The 21,131-nt window shown below is 40.1% G+C and overlaps 1 protein-coding gene across 4 annotated transcripts in view; it reads left to right on the forward strand.

The window, feature by feature from the left end:
* Window positions 1-2,157: 2,157 nt before the first annotated feature.
* REV1 (REV1 DNA directed polymerase) overlaps window positions 2,158-21,131 on the forward strand; it is a 94,019-nt gene continuing 75,045 nt past the window's right edge. For all 4 annotated transcript variants that reach the window (XM_019669204.1, XM_019669205.1, XM_019669206.1 and 1 more), the window contains exon 1: window positions 2,158-2,358. Coding sequence is in view for 1 of the 4 variants with exons in the window: in XM_019669206.1 (XP_019524751.1) it covers window positions 2,334-2,358 (25 nt within the window). In the remaining 3 variants the exon portion in view is untranslated. The remainder of the gene's footprint in view (window positions 2,359-21,131) is intronic.

Consider the following 21,131-nt stretch of genomic DNA (forward strand, 5'->3'; position numbering starts at 1 on the left):
ACTTTCATAGGTCCCTTGAGATGTCAGTAATAATAGAGATTTCAAAAATGAATTTTAATGAAGTTCAGAAAAGAAGAATAAGGTGGAGTGCCTCAAAGCACTTCCTGAAATGTGGGGGTCCAGGATAGACATCTCAGTTGCCTTACCCGAAGGGTCAGGTCAGCCCCCCTTAGACTGGGATGGATAGTCCTCATGAGAATAAATGGAAGTAGGTAAATGAATGAATGAATGTAGGTGACTGGGTAAAATTGAAATAAAAGGCTCTTCAGACATTGTGTAATATATATGGAATAGCATAACATAATATTCTAGAATGGACAAAAATAAAACTTGGGCTAAATTGTACCAAGATTCTAGAGTTTGTATACATTTTATTTATGTACTCTTCATCATTCTTTTTATCCTATTTATCTAGAAAGCAGTGTGAATTGGAGGCTGCCTACTAGTTTGCATTAAAGTGTGGTTAATACCATCTTACTATATTTTATAAAGATGCTGCCAAGGTCAGTTAGCTCAATGTTGTGTTTCTTTCTTGAGAAAATGTATTTAAAAAATACCCTGACTGGAATAGGAGTGGGAAAGGAAATTGAAATTGAAATACAATGGTACATTTCCTGTAGAGTTCACAGGTTATTTTCAATGTGAAAATCGAGCTTTGTCATTTCTTATTAGTAGAAATACTGACATTTAGAGATATACATTAAAAAACATAATAAGGGGTTACCACTGTTTTTCTGGGGCATCTCAGCAGATGATACCCTGATGGTGCAGTCAGCAGCCGTTTGTAAGCCTCTTGAAATTACACCAATTTGTATTCAATTATGACGTCTCAGGAAAGCATGCAACCTGAATTTGCTAGGTTAGAGAGACAAGAGTACTAAAGTTGAAGCACATTTATAAAAGTCTATAAAATGGCAAAACGAAAGGGCTTGGGAAAAGAAAAGTCATTTGAATATTCTTCCAGCTCTGCAAAATCAGCTTTCAAAAGAGTGCTGGTTGTTTCCTAAGAACTTGCAAACTCTTTGGGCGTCTTAGGTAAGGGAATAAGGGGGGAAAGTGTCGTACACCGAGGTTCACTTCACGCTTGTGCATTACAACAATAAAGACTATTATGATAGCAATGTGGGATCTCCTGGCAAATCGACATTGCCAAGAGGTCATTATGGGACAATTGTCTTGCTAGAAGGCCCTCAATTAAAATTGTATTTACGCATAATGTAAAATATATTATATATATAATATATATTTTATATATTATATATAATTTTATATAATATATATAATTATATATATATAATATAAATATATATAATTTTAACATTAATAGAAAATTGCTTTTGTGTGTAACCCCAGTGCTGCATGTAAGATGGGATACCCGCCGTGGTTTGCAGATATACAGGTGGACCAGGAAAGGGTTTTATGCCCCTGCGGGAATTGACCACAAGTCGCTTACATCCCTTGGCGCAGTGTTCATTCCCACCAACCCAAATGGGCCGTGACTCTCGGTTGCTCCGACATTGGAAAGTGTCAGTGCATGTGTCCCTTTCTCCACTAGATGTCACTGTAAATCAACAGCTCGTGGAGGGGGACCCGTGTTTTAAGTATGCTCCGGCAGCACCAGGGTTTCAAGCATGGTCAGTCAGTCCCTGCGCTTGTCCTCTCCGACTGGGGAGTGCGGGGCAAGGGCGGCGGGGACTCGCCGAAGGAAATCAGTGCCCAGTCGGAGGCAGCGACCCGAGCGCGAGGTGCGGAGGTCGCAAGGTGCGGAACCCGCTGCGCAATACGAAAAGCCGGCCCGCACCGCGTTTGCCCCTCCCCCGCCAGCGAGACGGTCACGTGCCGCGGCGGCGCTGCCTCCGCGGACCACTGCGTGAGAAGAGGGCGGGCCCGGGGAGGGGCGTGGCGGCCTTTGCCGAACTCGGCGGCGCCGCGCCCGATGTTCGGGGTCGCCTTAGGCAGGGCGCGGGCGAGCGCGTGCGCCGCGCGGCGATGAGTGCGGACGGGGCGGGGCCAGCCGCTCCCCGGGCGCGCACACAGAGCAGGACACCGCCCGCAGAGGGAGGTGTGGGGGCGGAGCCAGGGAGCGCGCAGACCGCTGAGGGGAGGTGGGCGGGGCGGAGCTGCGGCGCGCGCGCCCGCCGGAGGGCGAAGGGCGGGGCCTCGGCGGAGCGCGCAAGGCCGGCCTCCGCGAGCGTGGGACGAGCGTGAACCGCGGCGCGGCTGTGTGACTCCTTCCCCAGCCCTCCTCCCGGCTCAGGCGAGGACAGTGTGCGGCGGCGGCGGCGGCGGCGGCACCCGGGCCCGCGAAGCCGGACGAGGCGGCTCTGCCGGGCATGGTGGTCTGGGGCAACGCAGAAGGTGAGCGACCCCCGGCCGGCCGGGGTGGGGGAGGGGCGGGACCGGACACGCGCATCCTGTAGGCGCCGCAGACCCGCTCGGCGGCGGCGGAGCACGAACTGCTGAGGCTGGGCGGAGAGGGCGCGCCGGCCGGATACGGCGGCCGTTCTCTGGAGGCCTGACGGCCCGCGGGGTCCCGAGCGCGGCGGCCGCCGGGTTATGTAACGGTGACCTCCCTTCCCCCTCCGCCCTGGCGCAACCTGCCCGGCCCCTCACAGGGCCACCCGCAGAGGCGCCGCGCGACGACTGGTGCCCGCGGCCCTGCCCTCCGCGGCCCGCCGCGGACGCCTCCCGGCCCCACTCCGACTGCGCCGCAAACTCCCTCCTGCGCCGGCGCCTCGCCGGCCATTCAGCGGCGCGCCATTCATTGGTGTGCGCGTTCGGTCGCTGGTTCATGGAGCAGAGCAGGGTGTCGGCGGGGGCCGAGTGCGGTGTTTTCTGCCAGTCTCCCGCCACCACGTCTCCCCTCCGTTACCTCTTCATCAAACACGCCCCCCCCAATTGGATCCCGGAATCGGGGTCGGAATATCTGAAGGCACCTTTTATTCACTTGTTTTTCCTTGTTACTTACTGTTACCGTAATGTGCAGGGCACCTTTACCCACCTGTCCTTACAAGAGTCCCTTTCATGCTTCCACACACTGTTAAAACGAGTCAGCCCCTGTGAAGACGGGAAGGGGCTTTCTTTATGCAGTTCACTGCTCTTACTACTTAAAACCAGCTTTTAAAGAAATACCTTAATGTATTAGACTCTCCTTTATTTTAAAAAAGAATTGCAGATGGTATAAGTCTACTCTGTCTGTCTTCCACGTCTGCTCAAGTCACGTAAAGAGTAGAAATGGTATCATTTAGGTACAAATAATATGGACCAGCATATACCATAAAAGGGCTTGCAACTATTAAGGGCTTTATGTAACTGTTCTTAATTCTGCGTATCAGCCTTGGAGAAATAGCCATTTTCTCTGTAGGTAGGGTAGGACATAGCATAATCTTGGTTCTTCCTTTGGCATGCACAGTAACCCATCTTGTGGGGAGTACCGTTTACCTCCTTTCCAAACTTCCCGTCTCTGCTTTCCCACGTTGCCTTGTCTTAGCCTGTGCAAATGCTGCTAGCATGGTCCCTCCGTGTACTTCCTATGCTGGACTCCTCAAGCTCACCCACAGTTCCTGTTCTAGGAATCCTTCTCTATCTCCGATGATATCCTCCATTCAGTCTTAGGCTATTTATTTGCCACTTTTGGTTATCTTTACATCCACATCCTGTTTTTCTCAGACTGTCTTGAAGGTCTCCAGGGCAGGGTCTGGACTGAACTTGTCTTTTGTCATAGACCTTTTCACCTGTTTTATGGTAAACAGGACATATTTAAGACTTTTTTTCTAACCAATACACACTTAAGATTTAAGGTGGGAATCACTATTTTAAGATTAATTTCAAGTAGAAAATAATTTTAAAAAATAACGTACTTGAATATGTAAGAACATTTTTCTCATCTCTAACTTCAAAACTCAGATTTCTCTACATAAGAGAAAAATCCTGTCTTCACCAGGAACAACCTAGTCATTAATAAGTTAGGAACGCTATATATAATACATATTTGAAAGTCCTTTCTTTGTTAGATGCTGTAGTAGAAAGACAAGAACTTTGGAGTTGTAGATTTAAATTCTGCTCTGTCCATTATTAGCTGTGTGGCCTTGCACAATTTAAGCTTCTAATATCTCTGATTTTTTTCTTGTAGAAAAGGCCTCATTCCCACCTTGGGTAGCTGAGGATTAAATGAGTTCTTAAATATAAGGTGCCTAGTGAGTCCCTGGTACATGGGGATACTCAGTAAATACATATTCCCTTTGGAATGCCTTGTTATTGAAATTCACAATCTAGAATGAGCCAGGATGTGCTGGAGACAAAGCATGAGAAGAAAGCTAATCAGAAGAGGTGATAGGTACCTCTTCTTGTCTCCAAATAAATGAACAAGCCCTAAACAGCAGTAAAGCTCTTTCAACTTCTCAAGAATGTATGAGTGTATGTGGCATATTTGTATATCATAGAGTATATTAAACAGGACATTTATAAACGAAGGAAATACCTTTTAATCTTTTCCTCCTAGAATAGCACCAACTGAAGCATTAACATGGATTTTAAAAAAGAAGAATCTGATTTTCAAAGTGAAGTCAGGAATGGGAGATGAAGGGAAGAGGAATATAAAAAAAGTCTTTTTTTAGAGATAGTTAGGTTTCATGTTCTTTTAGTATCTCATCTACGTATAAACAGTACCTGAATCCTCGTCTGAGTTCCCATGTCTCTTCCTTACACTGTTGAAACAGTGCCCTCCCTGCTGTCCCTGTTTTTGCTCTCTCCCTCACTGATCCCCACATAACAGCGATCTTTTTAAAGAAACAAATCAATTTTCTTGCTCAAAATCCTCCCCAAGCTTCCTGTAACTCTTAGAATTGAATCAGAACTCCTTACCACAGCCCATCAGGGCATTACATGGTTTGGCAGCTGCCAGTTGTACCCTTGTCTCCTTCATGACTCTTTATCACCCTGCCTCAGGTCCATGGTCCTTTTGCAGTTTCTTGAACAAACCAAACTCTTCCTACCATAGGGGTGTTATCCTTGCTGTTCTTTTTTTTTTTTTTTTTTTAAAGCTGAGCCATCCTGCTACCTGTTGGCAACTCAGCGGCTGCTCAGCTCGGGCTGGACTCGAACCGCTGTTGCTCAGAGCTCAAATTCTTGAGCGAGCTCTTAACCAACTGAGCCACTTGGCCGCCCCTTCCTTGCGCCACCCCTCCTCCTGCTAGTTATCTTGCCTTTATATCTTCTGTTTGCTGCTCACATGTCATCACCCCTAGGGAGGACTCCCCTGATCCCTAAAATAGAAGCCAGCCCCTCCCTCCGTCACTTCTGATTTTTTCTTTTTGCTTTATTTTTCTCCATAGCGTTTATTACTAGGTGAAGATACACTTTTCACTTTTTTTATCAATTTCTTGCATTAGACTTATTTGCTCCAAGGCCTCTCCCCCACCAGAGGGCAGAAAGATGCCTTATCTGACTTGTTCATGGCTCTCTCCCCAGTGCTTAGAACTGTGCCTGGCACATAGTAGGTTCTTAGTAAAACTTGTTAAACGAATGAATGGTATAGTTGATTTAAACTCTGGTCTGGAGTCCAAATCCTGGCTCCTTCCATTTACTGATTGTGTGGTCTTGGGTAAGTTAATAGCTTTTTGGTGCCTCAGTTTGCTCATCTGTAAGATGGGGACAATAATAATAACCTCATAGGATTATGGTAATAATTGAGTTAATATATGTAAAGTGCTTAGCACTGGGTTATTTTATAGTTTTTAAAAACAATGTTTGGAATTAGCTTGGAGTATTCACTTAAGATTTTGTGGTTTTGTATGAGATAAAAATGCAATCATTGAATTTTAGATTTATTACTTGGGCTGAATTTTTTTGGCTACCAAAGTTATACTTATGGAACCCTTTTTAAAAATAAATACAGTTTGTGGATGTCTGGAGTAGATTACAAAATAAACTGAGAATGGTGACCAGTATTTGGTCTTAATGTGTAAGTCAGCCTTTTTATTCTTAGATCTGTGGAAGATGCTATGAGTGATGATCTCAACAGCCGCCCACCAGAGTGGCTTTTATATATTTCCCTTTGAAGTTCAGCTGGAGATATGATTGTAGTGATGAAAGGACTTGCTAGAGGCTGAAAACAGGAAAATCCTTGAAGATCCAGTTGAAGTAAGAGTCTTGTGTTTGGGAAAGGAGAGATGTTTTGTCATCTTCAATGTGTTCAATTGCTGCCTTTCATTAGGGGTCTCCCCTCCCCCCCCATTGCATTTGGTTATTAATTAGAGCTTATAGTAAACCGCTTGTACTTCATATCTTCTTTTTCCTTTCTCTTATTTTTGTAATGTGATTTTGTTTTTTCTCTAGCATTTACAGAAATAGAGGTGGGGAAATTGATGGGGACAAGCAACTTAAATTCTTTGAGCTAATGCACCTTGACTTATTCTTAAAAATTAAGATTCTGCCTGTGGTAATTGCACTTGCATCAAACCAGTTATTTTTACTTAGTCCTCTTCTCTGTAGTAAAATGCCTCTTTGTAGGAACATTGTTTCATTATGTTTTATTTCTAAGCCTGAACCTCAGCCAGTAGGATCCTAATCTTTGGGCCTTAAACTTAAAAAGAAATCAAAATACTGCCTTTCTGTGTAACATTTGTTCCAAAACCTAAAGTCATAACCACTTTGCTATGAAGCACCTAAAATCAAGGTTTTTGTTTGGAAACTTGCCAGTTGTTTTGTCACATTATTTGTGATGTTCCTCTTAACTATTGGCAGTTTCATCATCGTTTGTGGCTAAGTTTTTTTGGATTTAACCACTGTTATATTTAAATGCCTATCTATTCCATAGTGTGAAACATTTTTAATAGGCTGATGATATGCACAGTCATTAAATTTTTTCACATTCTTATTAAAAATAAGTCAAAGCATTGTGTGTCATGGTTGGGTCAGCTTTGTAAATAGTTTGAAAAGGTTTTGTATATAATGATGTGATGCATCAGGATTTAAGAAAGCACGAATGTCTTTAAATTCGCTTAAAGCTAAAATAAATTTTAGGTTAACAAGTAAATAATAAAATTTAATGATGTGCTGCTGATTATGGGGCAAGTCTTTGCTAACTCTGTTTTTAATAAGTAAGGATGGACACATTAGAACATTTTTGCACCATAGTAAGCTTTATTGATTTTTGACATCTACTTGCGAGACTTAAAATTTGAAAAGTATCTAAATTATGAGTTGTTGACTTCTCAACACAAGTCTATTCAGAATGCTGGTGCTAGAATGAACCTTACTGATTCTGTAGACATACCTTTATATTTTCCTGGAGGAAAATGAGAAGTCATTTTCCAGGAGTCATTCACTTGATAAAGAGGAGTCATTCACCTGAAAAAGAGGACAAATAGGACTAGAACCTAAGGGTATTTTTGGTTTTGTTTTTTACTCTAAGGCCATTTTTTTTCTGCTACACTAATAAGCTGCCTGCTCCCTTTGTCACCCAAAGAAAGACCAGTGTATGCTTAGTATCATATGTTCAAGAGGGTAGAAAATTGAGCAGTATATTCTTGGAAATTTGTGATTTAAAATCTTGAGGGTTTTTTCTTAACCATTGGCTTTAAAATAATAGAAACAAATTCTATAGTGCATTTAGAAATTATGCTTTCTCATATAGGCAGGTAGCTAGCTGCCTTATGCACAAAGGATGATGGCTTGAGAAATCTTTTAAAGACCAGTCTGGTTTCTTGGCTTTATGCTAGAATTGAAAGATTAGTTAGGGATGGGCAAGAAGTCGGTTGTGATGTGAATAGTTTTTATTTGAACCCAATATCTGAGTAACCAAAATGTTGCTTATTGACTTCAATCATTTCTGGTCATAGCCAAGGCTAAAATGAGCTTTTTGGAAGTTTAGTCAGAAAATACCTCAATCTTACATTTTCTAAACTCCATTATTTCTGCAGTTGAGATTTAGTAAGAATGGACTTAATATATTTTATCATTTTGGCACTAGTCTTAATTATGTAATTGAAATTATGATTTAGATTCCTTGTTCTTTTAAATGCTTTCATCAAAGTTCTGAATTTTATCTTATAATAAGCTCTATGTCTTGATGACTTATTGGCTCTTTAAGCCTTTTTAAAAATTTAAGCTGGACAATCCTGAATTTTAAAAATACTTTAATGATTTCTTCTTTAATATTTCTGAGAGCATAACCACAAAATTCCTTTCCTTTTTGCTTTATGCCTTTAAAAGTGCTTTTACTCAACTTTTTCTCATTCAGTTTCCCTAAGAGTCCTGAGAAAAGAGGCAGGGCGCTATATCCTGTTTTTACAGCTTCAGTGCGACTCTGGCACCAACTACCCAGAGTTTGGCAAGGTATCACAGGTTAAGGGCACAGTCCACAAGACTCCCCTCACTTCAGATACCAGTTGCGTGCCCCAGGACCTCCAGGCCACCTGCAATTCTTACCAACTGGCTACAATTTTGGGAGTTCCCAGTAACCCCTCAGGCTTCATCATTCGCTAGAAGGACTCACTGAACTCAGGGAAGTGCTGTACTTGCAGTTCTGGTTTTATTGTGAAAGATATAAATCAGGACCAGCCAAATCAAGAGATACTACATAGAGAGAAGCCTGGGAGGGTCTCATACACGAAGCTTCTGTGTCCTCATCCTCCCACTACATTGATAATATGACTACCAGGGAAGCTCTTCCAAGCCTTAGTGCCCAGGAGTTTTTATTGGCGTTTTATCACATAGGCATGATTGGATTATTGACCACACAGTTGAATTCAGCTTGCAGCGCCCCTCCTGTGCAGCTCAAACAAAGCCCCAACTCTCTAGTCACATGATTGGCCTTTCTATCATGACCCACCCCATCCTGAAACCGGGGGCTCACTGGAAGTCACCTATGAATATAAAAGAGGTGGTGGTCCCAGTGTCCCACCATGATTCTCAGAGACACTCCTAAGAGTTGTGAAATTCTAAGCATCTAAAGTCTCCCTCCCAAGAACCAGGGCCAATGGCCAGCCAAGTTCTTCATTATACAGCAGTTGCTGAAGAAATGAGAAACAGGCATTTGTGACAGTTGAAACTATATAGAACACACTTCTGTAGTAGTAACCTAGTGATCTTCATTATACTAAAAATTGGATCAGGTTACATTTTAATATATGTATACAGAAGGATTGCCTTCTGTTGAAAATCTAACTTTTAAAAAATTGATACAATAGTATTTAAAACCTGGCTGATGTTCGTTTGAGCCAGATATTTACAAAAATTGTGTTATAGGTAAGTTTATAAACTACATAATTTTTGGTACTTTAAAAGCTCTATAATTTTGACTGTGAAAAGTTTTATTTTGGGGTATTTCTTTTGGAATTGGGAATTTTAGACAGGTTATTACTCATACTGCTAAGTGAAAGGAAATCTAAACCTATGAAGTGATACTTGTTGGTTGAGATGGAGGGATTGATAATGTGTTTGTTGTTAGAATTATAAAATATTTTAGTAACTTAGTTGCCGTTTTGAATTTTAGCACTTGAGTTGAAGTTATTAGTTAGCTCTAGTTTACAATGTTGCAGGTGTAGGTTAATGCTCTTTTCATATTGTTTATGTCCAACAGGAAAATATTTCTTTTTTTTTTAAAGATTTTATTGGGGAATTGGGGGAGGGGAACAGACAAGTTGCTGTCGTTTTGTTCTTCAGTCTAGTTGTTGAGAACGTTGCTTCACTGGCCATGTTGGTATTAATCATTGCGCCCTTCCCAAGTGAGGCAGTCGGTCACCAGCTACTGGACGGTGGCTTACAGCAGCTCATGCCAGCTGCCGGCCGCTCGTGCTGGCTGCCAGCCACTCACGGTAGCTCATGGCAGCCCACTGCAGCCCCGCTGCAGCCTACGCCGTCACCTCACAGCAGCCCACGCCGTCACCTCACAGCAGCCCACGCCGTCACCTCACAGCAGCCCAGCTCCAAGTCGAGCTGTTGTTCACCACATCTTAGCTGTAGAGGGTGCAGCGTCACTGGCCCTCATGTGGGATCTGAACCAGGGCCCTGCTGCTCAGAGCTGGTGTCCCAAGCCAACTCTTAACCAACGTGCCCCTGCAGCCATCCTATTCCTCATCATTTACGTACACAGATTTACACTTTTCTAACTTTTTACAAAGGAAGGCTCAAGCTTCTTAGTAAGATATTCAGGGCCTTCTGTTATTTCCTCAACTACCTTTATTAGTTCCTCTATCACTTTCTCTGGCCATGTGTCCGAAATACCAGTAAATCCCAAATCTTGCCTTAAACTTCTATATTTTTTCATTTGTTTTTTATCATGAATTTTCCTTTTTCATGAAACCCCCGTCTGCCCCCTCTGCCCATTAAAATCCTCCTCATTGTTCTCAGCTTAGATTAACCTCTTCAGTGAAGCCTTCTTGGATCTCTTCTCCAACAGATTTATTGCTATTTTCTTTGTGGATTTATTGCATTTTGTCATGCCCCCTAATGTAGGCCCCTGTATAGTAGTTTTATTATTGCAAATCTTTTTTCTCTGATAACTTTGGATTGTGCTTTATACTTTACTCACCTTGAAAACTGCAAATTACAGTGACTGCTAAGTGGATGTGGAGTAAACTATTAGATCATATCTGGAATTGTGGGGAGAGGAGATGGGAGGCATGACAGGAGAGATCTTGTCACCTGTAAGCTAATCAGAACCTTCAACTGGTGAGTTGCATTTGGTCCTACTGTGAAATTCTTTCTACGGTAGCGTACACAGTATCAACAGTTTTTCTACTTGTATACTCTGTGTCATCATTACCTGTGAACCTGTGTACTGGTTTTTGTTCTCACTTCCCACTCCAGATACACTACAGGCAGAATCAGTGGTTCTCAAATTATGTGCCTTACACCAGCAACATCATTACCGGGGAACTTTGTAAAAATGCAGATTCCTGGCCTCACTCTAAAGCTACTGAATGGGAAGCTGGGGAGTTGGACCCCAGTAGTCTGCATTTTGACAGGCCCTCCAAGTGATTCTGATACCTGCTCAAGTACGAGAACCACTGCTCAGGATACACATAGTCCCCTCTTCTTTGACATTACTTCCTTTTTTCTCCAGCTGAGTTCTGTTCCTATTACTAAGCTCTACAGTGGTCTTTGGAATCCTTGAACTTTTCTACTGATAATCATTTGGCTTTCCTGTGAGAGTATACCACTGCTCCTTAGTGAAGACCGCTTTTTATTCCTCCTGCTGTACTTTTTTTTTTTTTTATTTTTATTGGAGAGATAACCTTTGTTTGTCATACAGCGTCTCCTATCAGACATTTCCTAGAATAGGGTAGGATGAGTTGTTACTATAAAGCCTGAAATACCACATCCAAACTCAATGCCCTAGTTCAGGATGTTATCAACTTTTTTTTTTTTTTTTTTAAGATTTTTTATTGGGGAATGGGGGGCAGTGTCACTGGCCCTCACATGTGGGATCTGAACCGGGGCCCTCTGGCATCCCAAGCGAGTTCTTAACCATCGCGCCACTCGGCCGGCCCATGTACTTTACTTTTTTTTTTTTTTAATCATCTCATTTCCAGAAAAATACAAGCACTATGGAAATATAAGATACTACTAGGGGTGTGTTTAAGTTTAAAGAATTTAAATTTAAATGGTAAAAATTTTACTGAAAGGGAAATAGAAAGTATCCGTTAACAGGTAAATTATTTCAAAGATGATGGGAATATGGGTAGTTTTCCCCTTCCCTTTTTCATTTCCTGTATTTTCTCTGTTTTCTACAGTAAACATGTGCTTTTAAAAATAGAGAAGGAAATACTATTTTTGTAAAGGAGCACCTAGCAAGACTGAATACTGGCAGCATGACAAAGCAGTATATAAACACAAATCAGTAACCAGGAAGATAACAGAGAATGTCTCAAGGAAAGGGAGAAAGACCACACTCACTACTAGAAAAGGCTTATGTATCCAAGCCTATAATTTGTTGTTTAGAGAGTGCTGTATAATAGCCACTTTTATTTTGTGGATTGAAGTTCTTTGAATGCTGTGTTTATTTGGTGTTGATCAGAATGATATCTAAAACCGTGCAGGAATTATTGCTTTTTTTCTCAATACACTTCTGTTGAATATATTTCACTTCATAAAATCTTTATGAGTAGATTCTCATCTTGGGGGCTCATTTTTTTTTTTATTAGTTTCAGGACTTATTTCATTGAAGCAGGAAAAATGGGTAATAGGAAAATATGTCAGTATACTGAAGGTGAAGAAACTATGTTAAAATAAATTTTAAAAATATTAAGGCTTCTATTAGGTTAGGAATAATATGTGATCTAAGTATCTTGCATATTGGGTTGTTGGAAAAGTCATGATGCATTTTTGCAACGAAAAACATAGAAAAAATACATCATAACTTTTCCGACAACCCCCCCCACACACACACACACATACACACATATATGTATTTTTAAATGCATGAAACAGTTCTTTAGGATAATAAATACACAGCTTTTGTTCTTAGGATGTCAACTGTCATCTTGATTTAGAATCCCTAAAAGTGAGTCTATGCTAAAGACTAGAGCTAGTAGTTGTGCTTCTTGACAGCTATTACAAGGACTTAATACCCTTCACCTAAGTGTCTGATTTTTGTTTTTGTTTTAAATATTGGGTTGTCGGAAAAGTCATGACGCATTTTGACAACAAAAAAAAAGAAAAAATGCGTCATGACTTTTCCGACAACCCAATAGCTTGGTGAGGGTCTCTTCAAAGTCAGATTTGACTGCAGTATGTGGATGGGGCTGGAAGAAGTTCTATGAGTGTTTCTCTGGGTTATGAAACTCAAGAATTTCTTGTGCCGAGAACTTCAGCAATCTGGGGACTACCGCCTTAGGCAGTGATGGTCTCTGTGGTTGCATCAAAACAGCTGTATTTTCATATCTAAATGTTACATAACAAGCTGTTTATCTGGTGTTACAGCCTTTTCCATTTAAGGACAAATATGAGCACATTAGGGCAGGCATTGTCAGCCTCATTTAGCAACTGTGCCAGTACTTCATTTACTTTGTCACTTAAGAGTATAAGGGCAATACTCTGTCTGCCACTGCCCGCCCCTCCAAGAAAAAAAATCCTAGATACTGCTGTATAGGCAGTACCCATATTCCCACCATCTTTGAAAAAATTTACCTGTTGACTGATGCTTTCTGTTTTCCTCCTTTCAGAAAAATTTTGACCATTTAAATTTAAATTCTTTAAACTTTAACACATCCCTAGTAGTATCTTACATTTCCATAGTGCTTGTATTTTTCAAAGGGGTCTTTACATCTGTTTATCTTTACAACACATCTGCAGAAGCAGCAGGTAGGCCAAGTACTAGTTATTTTGCACAGTTAGTTGCCTTCTAGGGTGAAAAGGCCAAAATGCTTGATAAGGCTGCACTGCTGGTTTGTGTTACACAGTAACACTTACCCTTTACAAACGATGTCTCCAAGTTTTTGGGGAAGCAGCCTCTTTCCCAGCTTTGTACTCCCAACTGAACATCCCAGGTGTCCCTTCCCTGTACCTCTCCAGCCAGTCTGTGAGCCCAGCCGCCTGTGGAGTGTTTCCAGTGTCAGAAATCTTTTTTTTTTCTTTTTAAAATTTGTCTTATTAAAACAATTATTGTGGTGAAATTCATATAAATATAAAATATATACCATTTTAACCATTTTTTAAGTACACAGTTCAGTACTGTTAAGTATATTCACTGTTGTGCAACCAATCTCCAGAGCTTTTTCATCTTGCAAAACTGATACTCTATACCAGCGGTTCTCAACCTGTGGGTCGCAACCCCTTTGGAGGTCGAATGACCCTTTCACAGGGGTCGCGTAAGACCATCGGAAAACAAAAAGATATTTACATTACGATTCATAACAGTAGCAAAATTACAATTATAGAGTAGCAACGAAAATAATTTTATGGTTGGGGGGGTCACCACAACATGAGGAACTGTATTTAAGGGGTCGCGGCATTAGGAAGGTTGAGAACCGCTGCTCTATACCCATTAAACAACTCCCTATTTCCCCCTCCCTCAGCCCCTGGCAGCCGCCATTCTGCTTTCTGTATCTATGAATTTGACTACTCTAGGTACCTAATATACGGTAATAAGTAGAATCATACAGTATTTGTCTTTTTGCGACTGGCTCTTTCACTTAGCAAAATGTCCTCAGGGTTCATCCTTGTTGCAGGGTCTGTCAGAATTTCTTTTTAAGGCTGAAAATACACCATTGTATGTACCTGGGTGCCAAAAAAATGTATACAAGTGGACACTTCCGTCAGTATTGCTCAAGCAGTAGTTCCCCATAATCAGAAGTGTCTGGACGCTGATGGTAACCACTTTGAGCACCTCTTATAATTGCAGAAGCCAAACGTGACTTGTATTCATCTTTTGTTATCAGTATATATTGAGTATTACAATTTTAATAGTTTTTTTCCTTTCTTAAAAATGTTTATACACTTCTATGGCACCCTCTGTATATACCACATTTTGCTTATTCATTCATCCATTACTGGACACTTGGGTTGATTCCACATTTTGGCTGTTGTGAATAATACTCCTATTAACATGGGTGTACACATCTCTTCTAGATCCTGTTGTCAACCCATAGTGAAATTGCGGGATCATATGATAATTATATTTGTAATTTTCTAAGGAACTGTTATACCAATAGTGGCTTTGCCATTTTACATTCCTACCAACAGAGCACAAGGGTTCCAATTTCTTCACATCCTCCTCGCCAGTGCTTGATAGTTTCTGTTTCCTTGATAGTAGGGATCCTAATGGTTGTGAGGTGGTATCTCATTGTGGTTTCTATTTGTGTTTCTCTAATCATTTGTGATGTTGATTATCTTTTCATATGCTTATTGGCCATTTGTATATCTTTAGAGGGATCTATTCAGATCCTCTGTTCATTTTTAAATTGGGTTATTCCATGAGTTGTAGGCATTTTTTGTATATTCTGAGTACTAATCCCTTATGAGATAGATGCTTTTCAAATATTTTCTCCCCGTCTGTGTGTTGCTTTTTTACTTAATTGATTGTATCCTTTTGATGCATGGAAGTCTTAATTTTGATAGTCTAATTTATCTGTTTTTCCTTTTGTTGCCTATGCTTTTGTCATATCTAAGAAATCATTGTCAAATCCAGTGTCATGAAGCTTTTCTCCTATGTTTTTTTCTAAGAGTCTTATAATTTTAGGTCTTATATTCAGGTCTTTGATCCATTTTGAGTTATTTTTTGTGTATTGTGTAAGGCAAGGGTCCAACTTCATTCTTTTGCATGTGGGTATTCAGTTTTCCCAGTGTCATTTGTTGAAAGGCTGTTCCTTTCCCCACTGAAAGGCTGTGGAGAAGTCCTTTTAAATACACATGTCCCTGGGATGGAACATACCTTAAACCAGTTATTAACCAGTTCTTCAATTGTTAATAAGTGCCTTAGCAGAAAATTGATAGCTAACTAAGGTGAAGGAGAAAAGAAGTGTTGAGTAGCAGCGATATGAGAGTGAGCCAAAGGTAAACTTTTTTTATTTTACCTTTGCCTCGTGATGGTCTGGGTGGCCACAGGCTGCTTTCTTTGCATTCATGTCATATTATACTGTAATACCCGCATTCATTCATTTGTTTAATATTCACTTGCATAGTCCAATTCATTATGCAGTTGTTTCTTAAGTAACTATCAAATGAAGATAAACCCATACATGTAGATATGACTACTGTAATGAGACTGAATAAAAGCCAAAGTCAGTTTCATTACTTAATAGTATACTTTATAGAGTTACAAATATGTAACCAACAGATTAACACTGATGAATGTTTATTTGGGCATTTTCTGGATATGTAATGCGAATTTGGGTGGTGTGTGATGAACTGTTTGGAACCTTATGTTAATAATTTTTGAGGAAATAGATGAAATACTGCTTTTGCATGAAAGTGATTGCTTCTTGTAATTATCCATGGGTAGATATTAAAATCCATAAATAATGAGTAAAAAGGAAGAATGAAAGTTCTTTGTAGTGGAATTTGATGAGCCTCTTAAAATGCACTTTGGAAGTCCAGAGTGAACCGATAACAGTGTGCTCCAGCAAAAAATGAAATAAAGTTAAGGGAAAAGTATGCATAAGTAATTTTGATATATTTTTTAATAAGCAGATATTTCATGAGACTCTTCATAGGTTTTGAACATCCCTATTAAGAGAACGGAAGAATCAGGAAATCTTCATTGTAGGTGTTCAGGGTCTCTGGGCTCATTGTAGGTAGAGCTGCTCTCCTTTGTCTTAAATTTGACTCTCCTGGTGGGCTGTTCATGTGGACACTGGGCCCTCGCCTGACTGCACCGGACAGCCTCAACTCTGGTTGGTCTTTTTTATTTCATTACTTGAGGACTTAAGGGTGAGTTTAGCTGATGACCCTTTTAAAGATTGGGATGTTTTTTCCCTTTTTTAGAGTGACTTACAGAAACACAGAACAGAGCCCAAAGTCTCTAGACTTCGTTTTTAGTTCATTAGTTGTAGTTTTCAGGCTTTTTCAATTTGAGCTTTTTCTTCAAAAACACTCTTATTCAGACCTCAAATAATCTAAAACATATAAAAATCCGGGCTGCTAAAATTGAAGTGGGTTTAGAGAGTGGAACCTTACTTGCTTGTTGCTTTTACCCCCAACTCTGTTTCCTCCTGCCACGTGCACCCTGCACCCAGCTCATAGCCTCGCAGGGACTCTACTCAGTGCTGACCAGTGAGACCTTGTTTTATAGGTGGAGGTAAGAGCCTCAGTGCTGTCAGACTCCCCAAATCATATAGCTAGGCAGGCGTGTAACTGGGATTAGAGCCCACATCTTGTGTCACTGAATCTATTGTTCTTTCCATTAGGTTGTAGGCCATGGATAACTTACATAAAATAACAGAGTTTTCTACTTTACAATTTTGGAGGGTGTCCATAATGTGCTCTCATTTGATTTCCACGCTGGCCCTGCAGATTAGTAGGTTAGTATAATAGTAGTGAATGTTTATTGAGGGCATACCCTAAGTGCGCTAAGGCTAAGGGTACTTTTGCATATTTTGCATATACAAATTCATTCTTCATCCATTTTTTTCAGTAATTTTTAAAATCCAGTAATTGGCTTCTACAGTAATGCTGCTTGATAAGGAGAAGCTTGCAGGTTATTTTAGGTTGTACATTACAATTTCAGAAACGTTTCTCACTTTCCTCAAGGCCATCAAGCACTGGAGCTAAATTGGGAACCCATTCTGCAAGAATTTCATCTGAAAACTAGAAGGAAAACTATTTTTATTTACAAGTCTGGCTTGGTAATTGGATGACTTGTCCGTAAAGGGGTATGTACTCTTAGTGAATGGAGTTGGTCAAGATGACACATTTTGATTGAGAAGGTTGCAGGAACCGAGAGGATAAGAACAGAGAGTTTTATTTCTGAGGGCTATTTCTGTCAAGCTGTGATATCCTGACTTACTGCCCTCTTCCATACTAGGGAAAGTTCTGTTTGAAGAAATAAATCAGTCAGCTAGAGTGGAGAACTTTTCCCCTGGATATGGCTTTAGAGGCATTGTCAAGGCCCTTTTTTCGAAGATCCTTACTGGTTAGCAGGAACATAAGCTTTTATGGCATACCAGTTTCCAAGAATAGGGTTTTATGTTAGCTACTTTCTGATTTCACACTACTAGGGAAGCACTGTAGTCTTTAGAACCCTCTGAAGGATTTTTACTTAATTCCACCTGTTGTATGGTTCTTGTTAGCACCAAAAGTGTGTATCGTTTGCTAATCTTTTCTGTGTGCCACTTTTGGGGGGAGGGAGTGTCTATGATATTGCTGTCCATTAAACAGCATGGAATTCTATTGTCAATCTTTGGAAAGCTGTTTTAAAGTAAGAAATAAAGAGTAGATAAGTTTAAACTAAATATGCAAGGTAGAGTTTCAAATATTGATATATTGGGGTATGCTATGCTTGGGACATATTACTGTTGATTCTATGCTTTATATATAAGCTCATTTTCTTTATTCAACAGGAATTTACTGACTTTCATATACAGGATTAATGGCAATTTTATATGTATAGCATATTCTTTCATATTTTCCTTTTATAATGTTTGGAGTATCAAAAAGGAGACGAATGTGAGTCTAACCAAAATGAGTGATGTATGAACAGTCTTTGATGCTATGCACGTATCAACAGCAGTGTGATAAACCTACTTATTGTTCACATTCTGTCACCTGAGTCTCCCTTTTATTTGGCTGTACAGTTCAGGTTTTCAGATAGCTTTACTGCATGCCAGGTTGGTCTGCCCTTGCTCTTGGCCAGCATTACAGATCTGGGTCACGTAGTTTGAGTTTGCTTTATGCTCCAGGGTTTGTTTGTTTTTCCCCCTACCCTTCCGGCCTAAATTCTTTCCCTTAAGTGTATAGGGCTAGTTTAGAACTCGTACAAAAATGTCTGTTTCATTTGTTTCAGTAGTTTTGACAGCATGGTGCTTTACACATAGTCGTATTCCATTAGCTTTGATCTAAGGTAGTATAGTGTAGTGTCTCTTATACATGGGCTCTGAATTACTTCTTGATGCCATAATTATCTGTGCTATGAAATGTAATATACAGCTATATACTGAACTATCTAGCATCTATGGTCTGACAAAAAAAGTTGCACAGTTGATGTCATTCAACAGTGACAGGGCTGATCAGTTGCCACTCTTGGTGTTCAGTAAAGGCCAGATTTGCAGTTAGTTTTATATCACCTAATTTATTGTAGTAGGCCATCTTAGTCTATACGTAGATTATTTAAATGAATTTGATAGGACAAGTTGCCTTAAATCTTTCTGGAATAAGTAAAAGGGTCCGCATAAAGAAACAAATGAGGAGCATCAACACTTTACATAATCAAATTTTTGAAATCGAAGTACATTGCTAAAGAATATGGATATAGTAGTTTTAACTTTTTATATTTAGTTTCTGAAAATAAGCCTCGAGTGTGTCTTGTATAGAGCACCAAAGGGAACTGTGAAAGGATTTCGATCTAAAATGGAACCAGAAGGTATGAGGAGAATCTCATGCATGTATCCTCTAGAACAGGGGTTGGCAAACTGTAGAGACGGAAGAGCCAGTCCTTTTCCTCACAACAATTTAAAAATTATTTGAGACCCATAAATATATTTTTACATAATTACCATTATGTGAATAATATCCTTTAAAAATTTTTATAAATGAAACTATGATAGTTTTATTTTCATTTTCATTTTTACTTCAGAGCCACATGTACTTACCCAAAGAGCTGCATGTGGCTCGTGAGCCGCAGTTTGCCGACCCCTGCTCTAGAATAATGAACTTAAGAACTGAGAGACTGATTTCCTGTAATGCCTGATTTACAGAAGACTGAGACCTATCTCCTGACCAGTGAACATCCGCCAAGAATCCCTCCCTATCCTCAAGCCAGTGAACCTTACTGCTTGGATTCTGGCAGGACTCCCTCTCTTTGCACTCTCTGCCCATCAATACAGCTCCCCACCTCCAGTCCCTCAACGGACTCGCCTATAGCTTTCTACAGCATGCAATTCCTCTGACATTGCCAAATTCAGTTTCTGGTAATTCGAGGTTTCCTCAGTTTGCCCCTTTATTTAGGTTAACAGAACTCAACTACCCAAACCTCTTAGACATATAGAAAGAGACCCAGATAATATTGTAATTGAGACCCAGAGAAATGAAAATTTATGAGAGATCAGTGAAGCCAGTTAATGGCTGAGGCTGGCCTGGAAATGGTTCCTGTAGCCCTAGTCTTTTCTCATAATCTTTTATTCACTTGTGCTGTATATTATGCTACAAGCAATAACTGATTGTCATTATTGTATCTTTATTCAGTCAGTATTTGACATTGATGTACCCAGAGAGTTACTGTTTTCCTTACTGCATTTTTTTCTGTAGTTTTGACCTTCCATGTAAGAGAATGTCCATCTGAGAGAGATCCTTTAGGGTTGCCTTTAGTGCAAGTTTGCTGGTGGCATTAGCTTCTGTTTTTATTTGCCTGAAATGCCTTTATTTCCTTATTATTGATGGAATTTTTTTCTGGGTATAGAATTCTAAGTTAGTAATTATTTTCTTTCAGCACTGTTGTCTTCTAGCTCTGTTGTTTCCATTGAAGAAACAGCTGTTTAATTTCTGCTCCTTGGAGTATTTTGAAGGGAATCTCCCTGTTCTTCCCATTCATGGCAGCTTTTAAGATTTTTTTCTGTCTTTATTTTTCCATACTTTTACTATTATATATCTAGATAAAGATTGCTTTCTATTTGTTCCTGCTAGGAACTCATTGGGCTTTATGGATTTGTGGCTTGATGTCTTTAATCAGTTTTAGAATGTTTTAGTCATAATTTCTTCAAATATAATTTCTGCTTTTCTCTCTCCACCCCCACCCCCAAATTTACTTGTTAGACCTTCTCCTCTGTATCTCTTTCCCGCCCATGTTCTCCGCCCTTTGTGCCACTGCTTTATTTGGATATTTTTTTATGACTTGTTTTCAGCTGTTCTTTATTTGCTCTTATCTGTTAACTTGCTGTTACCTATTGCTAGTATTGTATCTTTCAATTCTAGAGTTAGCATTTAGTTACTTTGCATATTTTCTAGTTCTTTACCAATATTCCAATAGTTGTCTTTTATCTCCTTGAACATAGAAAGCATAGTTATTTTAAAGCCTATGTTAATTATAGTATGTGGAGTCTCTGTAGGTCTGTTTATTTTGTTGTTTCTGTTGGTTCTCACTCATGTGATCTTGTTTCTTTGTGTGCCTGGTTATTTTTCTTTGTGTGCCAGACATTCTGATTGCAAAATTGTTTGTAGAAGGATGTGAAGTTCAGGACGTTGTCGTCATTCTGCACTGAGGACTTACATTTGTGCCACCAGATGCTCCGGGCACTAGCCATCTAAGATTACCTTAATTTGCTTTCAGAGATTGAAATAGTCTAAGGCAAAATACATGTTCTGCAAAGTTTGGTCTTCCTACTTTCAACTTACTCTTGTGACTAGGGTCCTCATCCCAGATTTATATTTTTGGAAAACGCTTGAACTCCAACTTCTGTTACTTTAGCACTGTGCTGCTTTTTTTTTTTTTAAGCTGAGCCATCCTGCCACCTGTTGGCAGCTCAGCTCGGGCCGTG

This window comes from Hipposideros armiger, unplaced genomic scaffold, assembly GCF_001890085.2.
Source record: "Hipposideros armiger isolate ML-2016 unplaced genomic scaffold, ASM189008v1 scaffold_550, whole genome shotgun sequence".
Taxonomy (NCBI): Eukaryota; Metazoa; Chordata; class Mammalia; order Chiroptera; family Hipposideridae; genus Hipposideros; species Hipposideros armiger.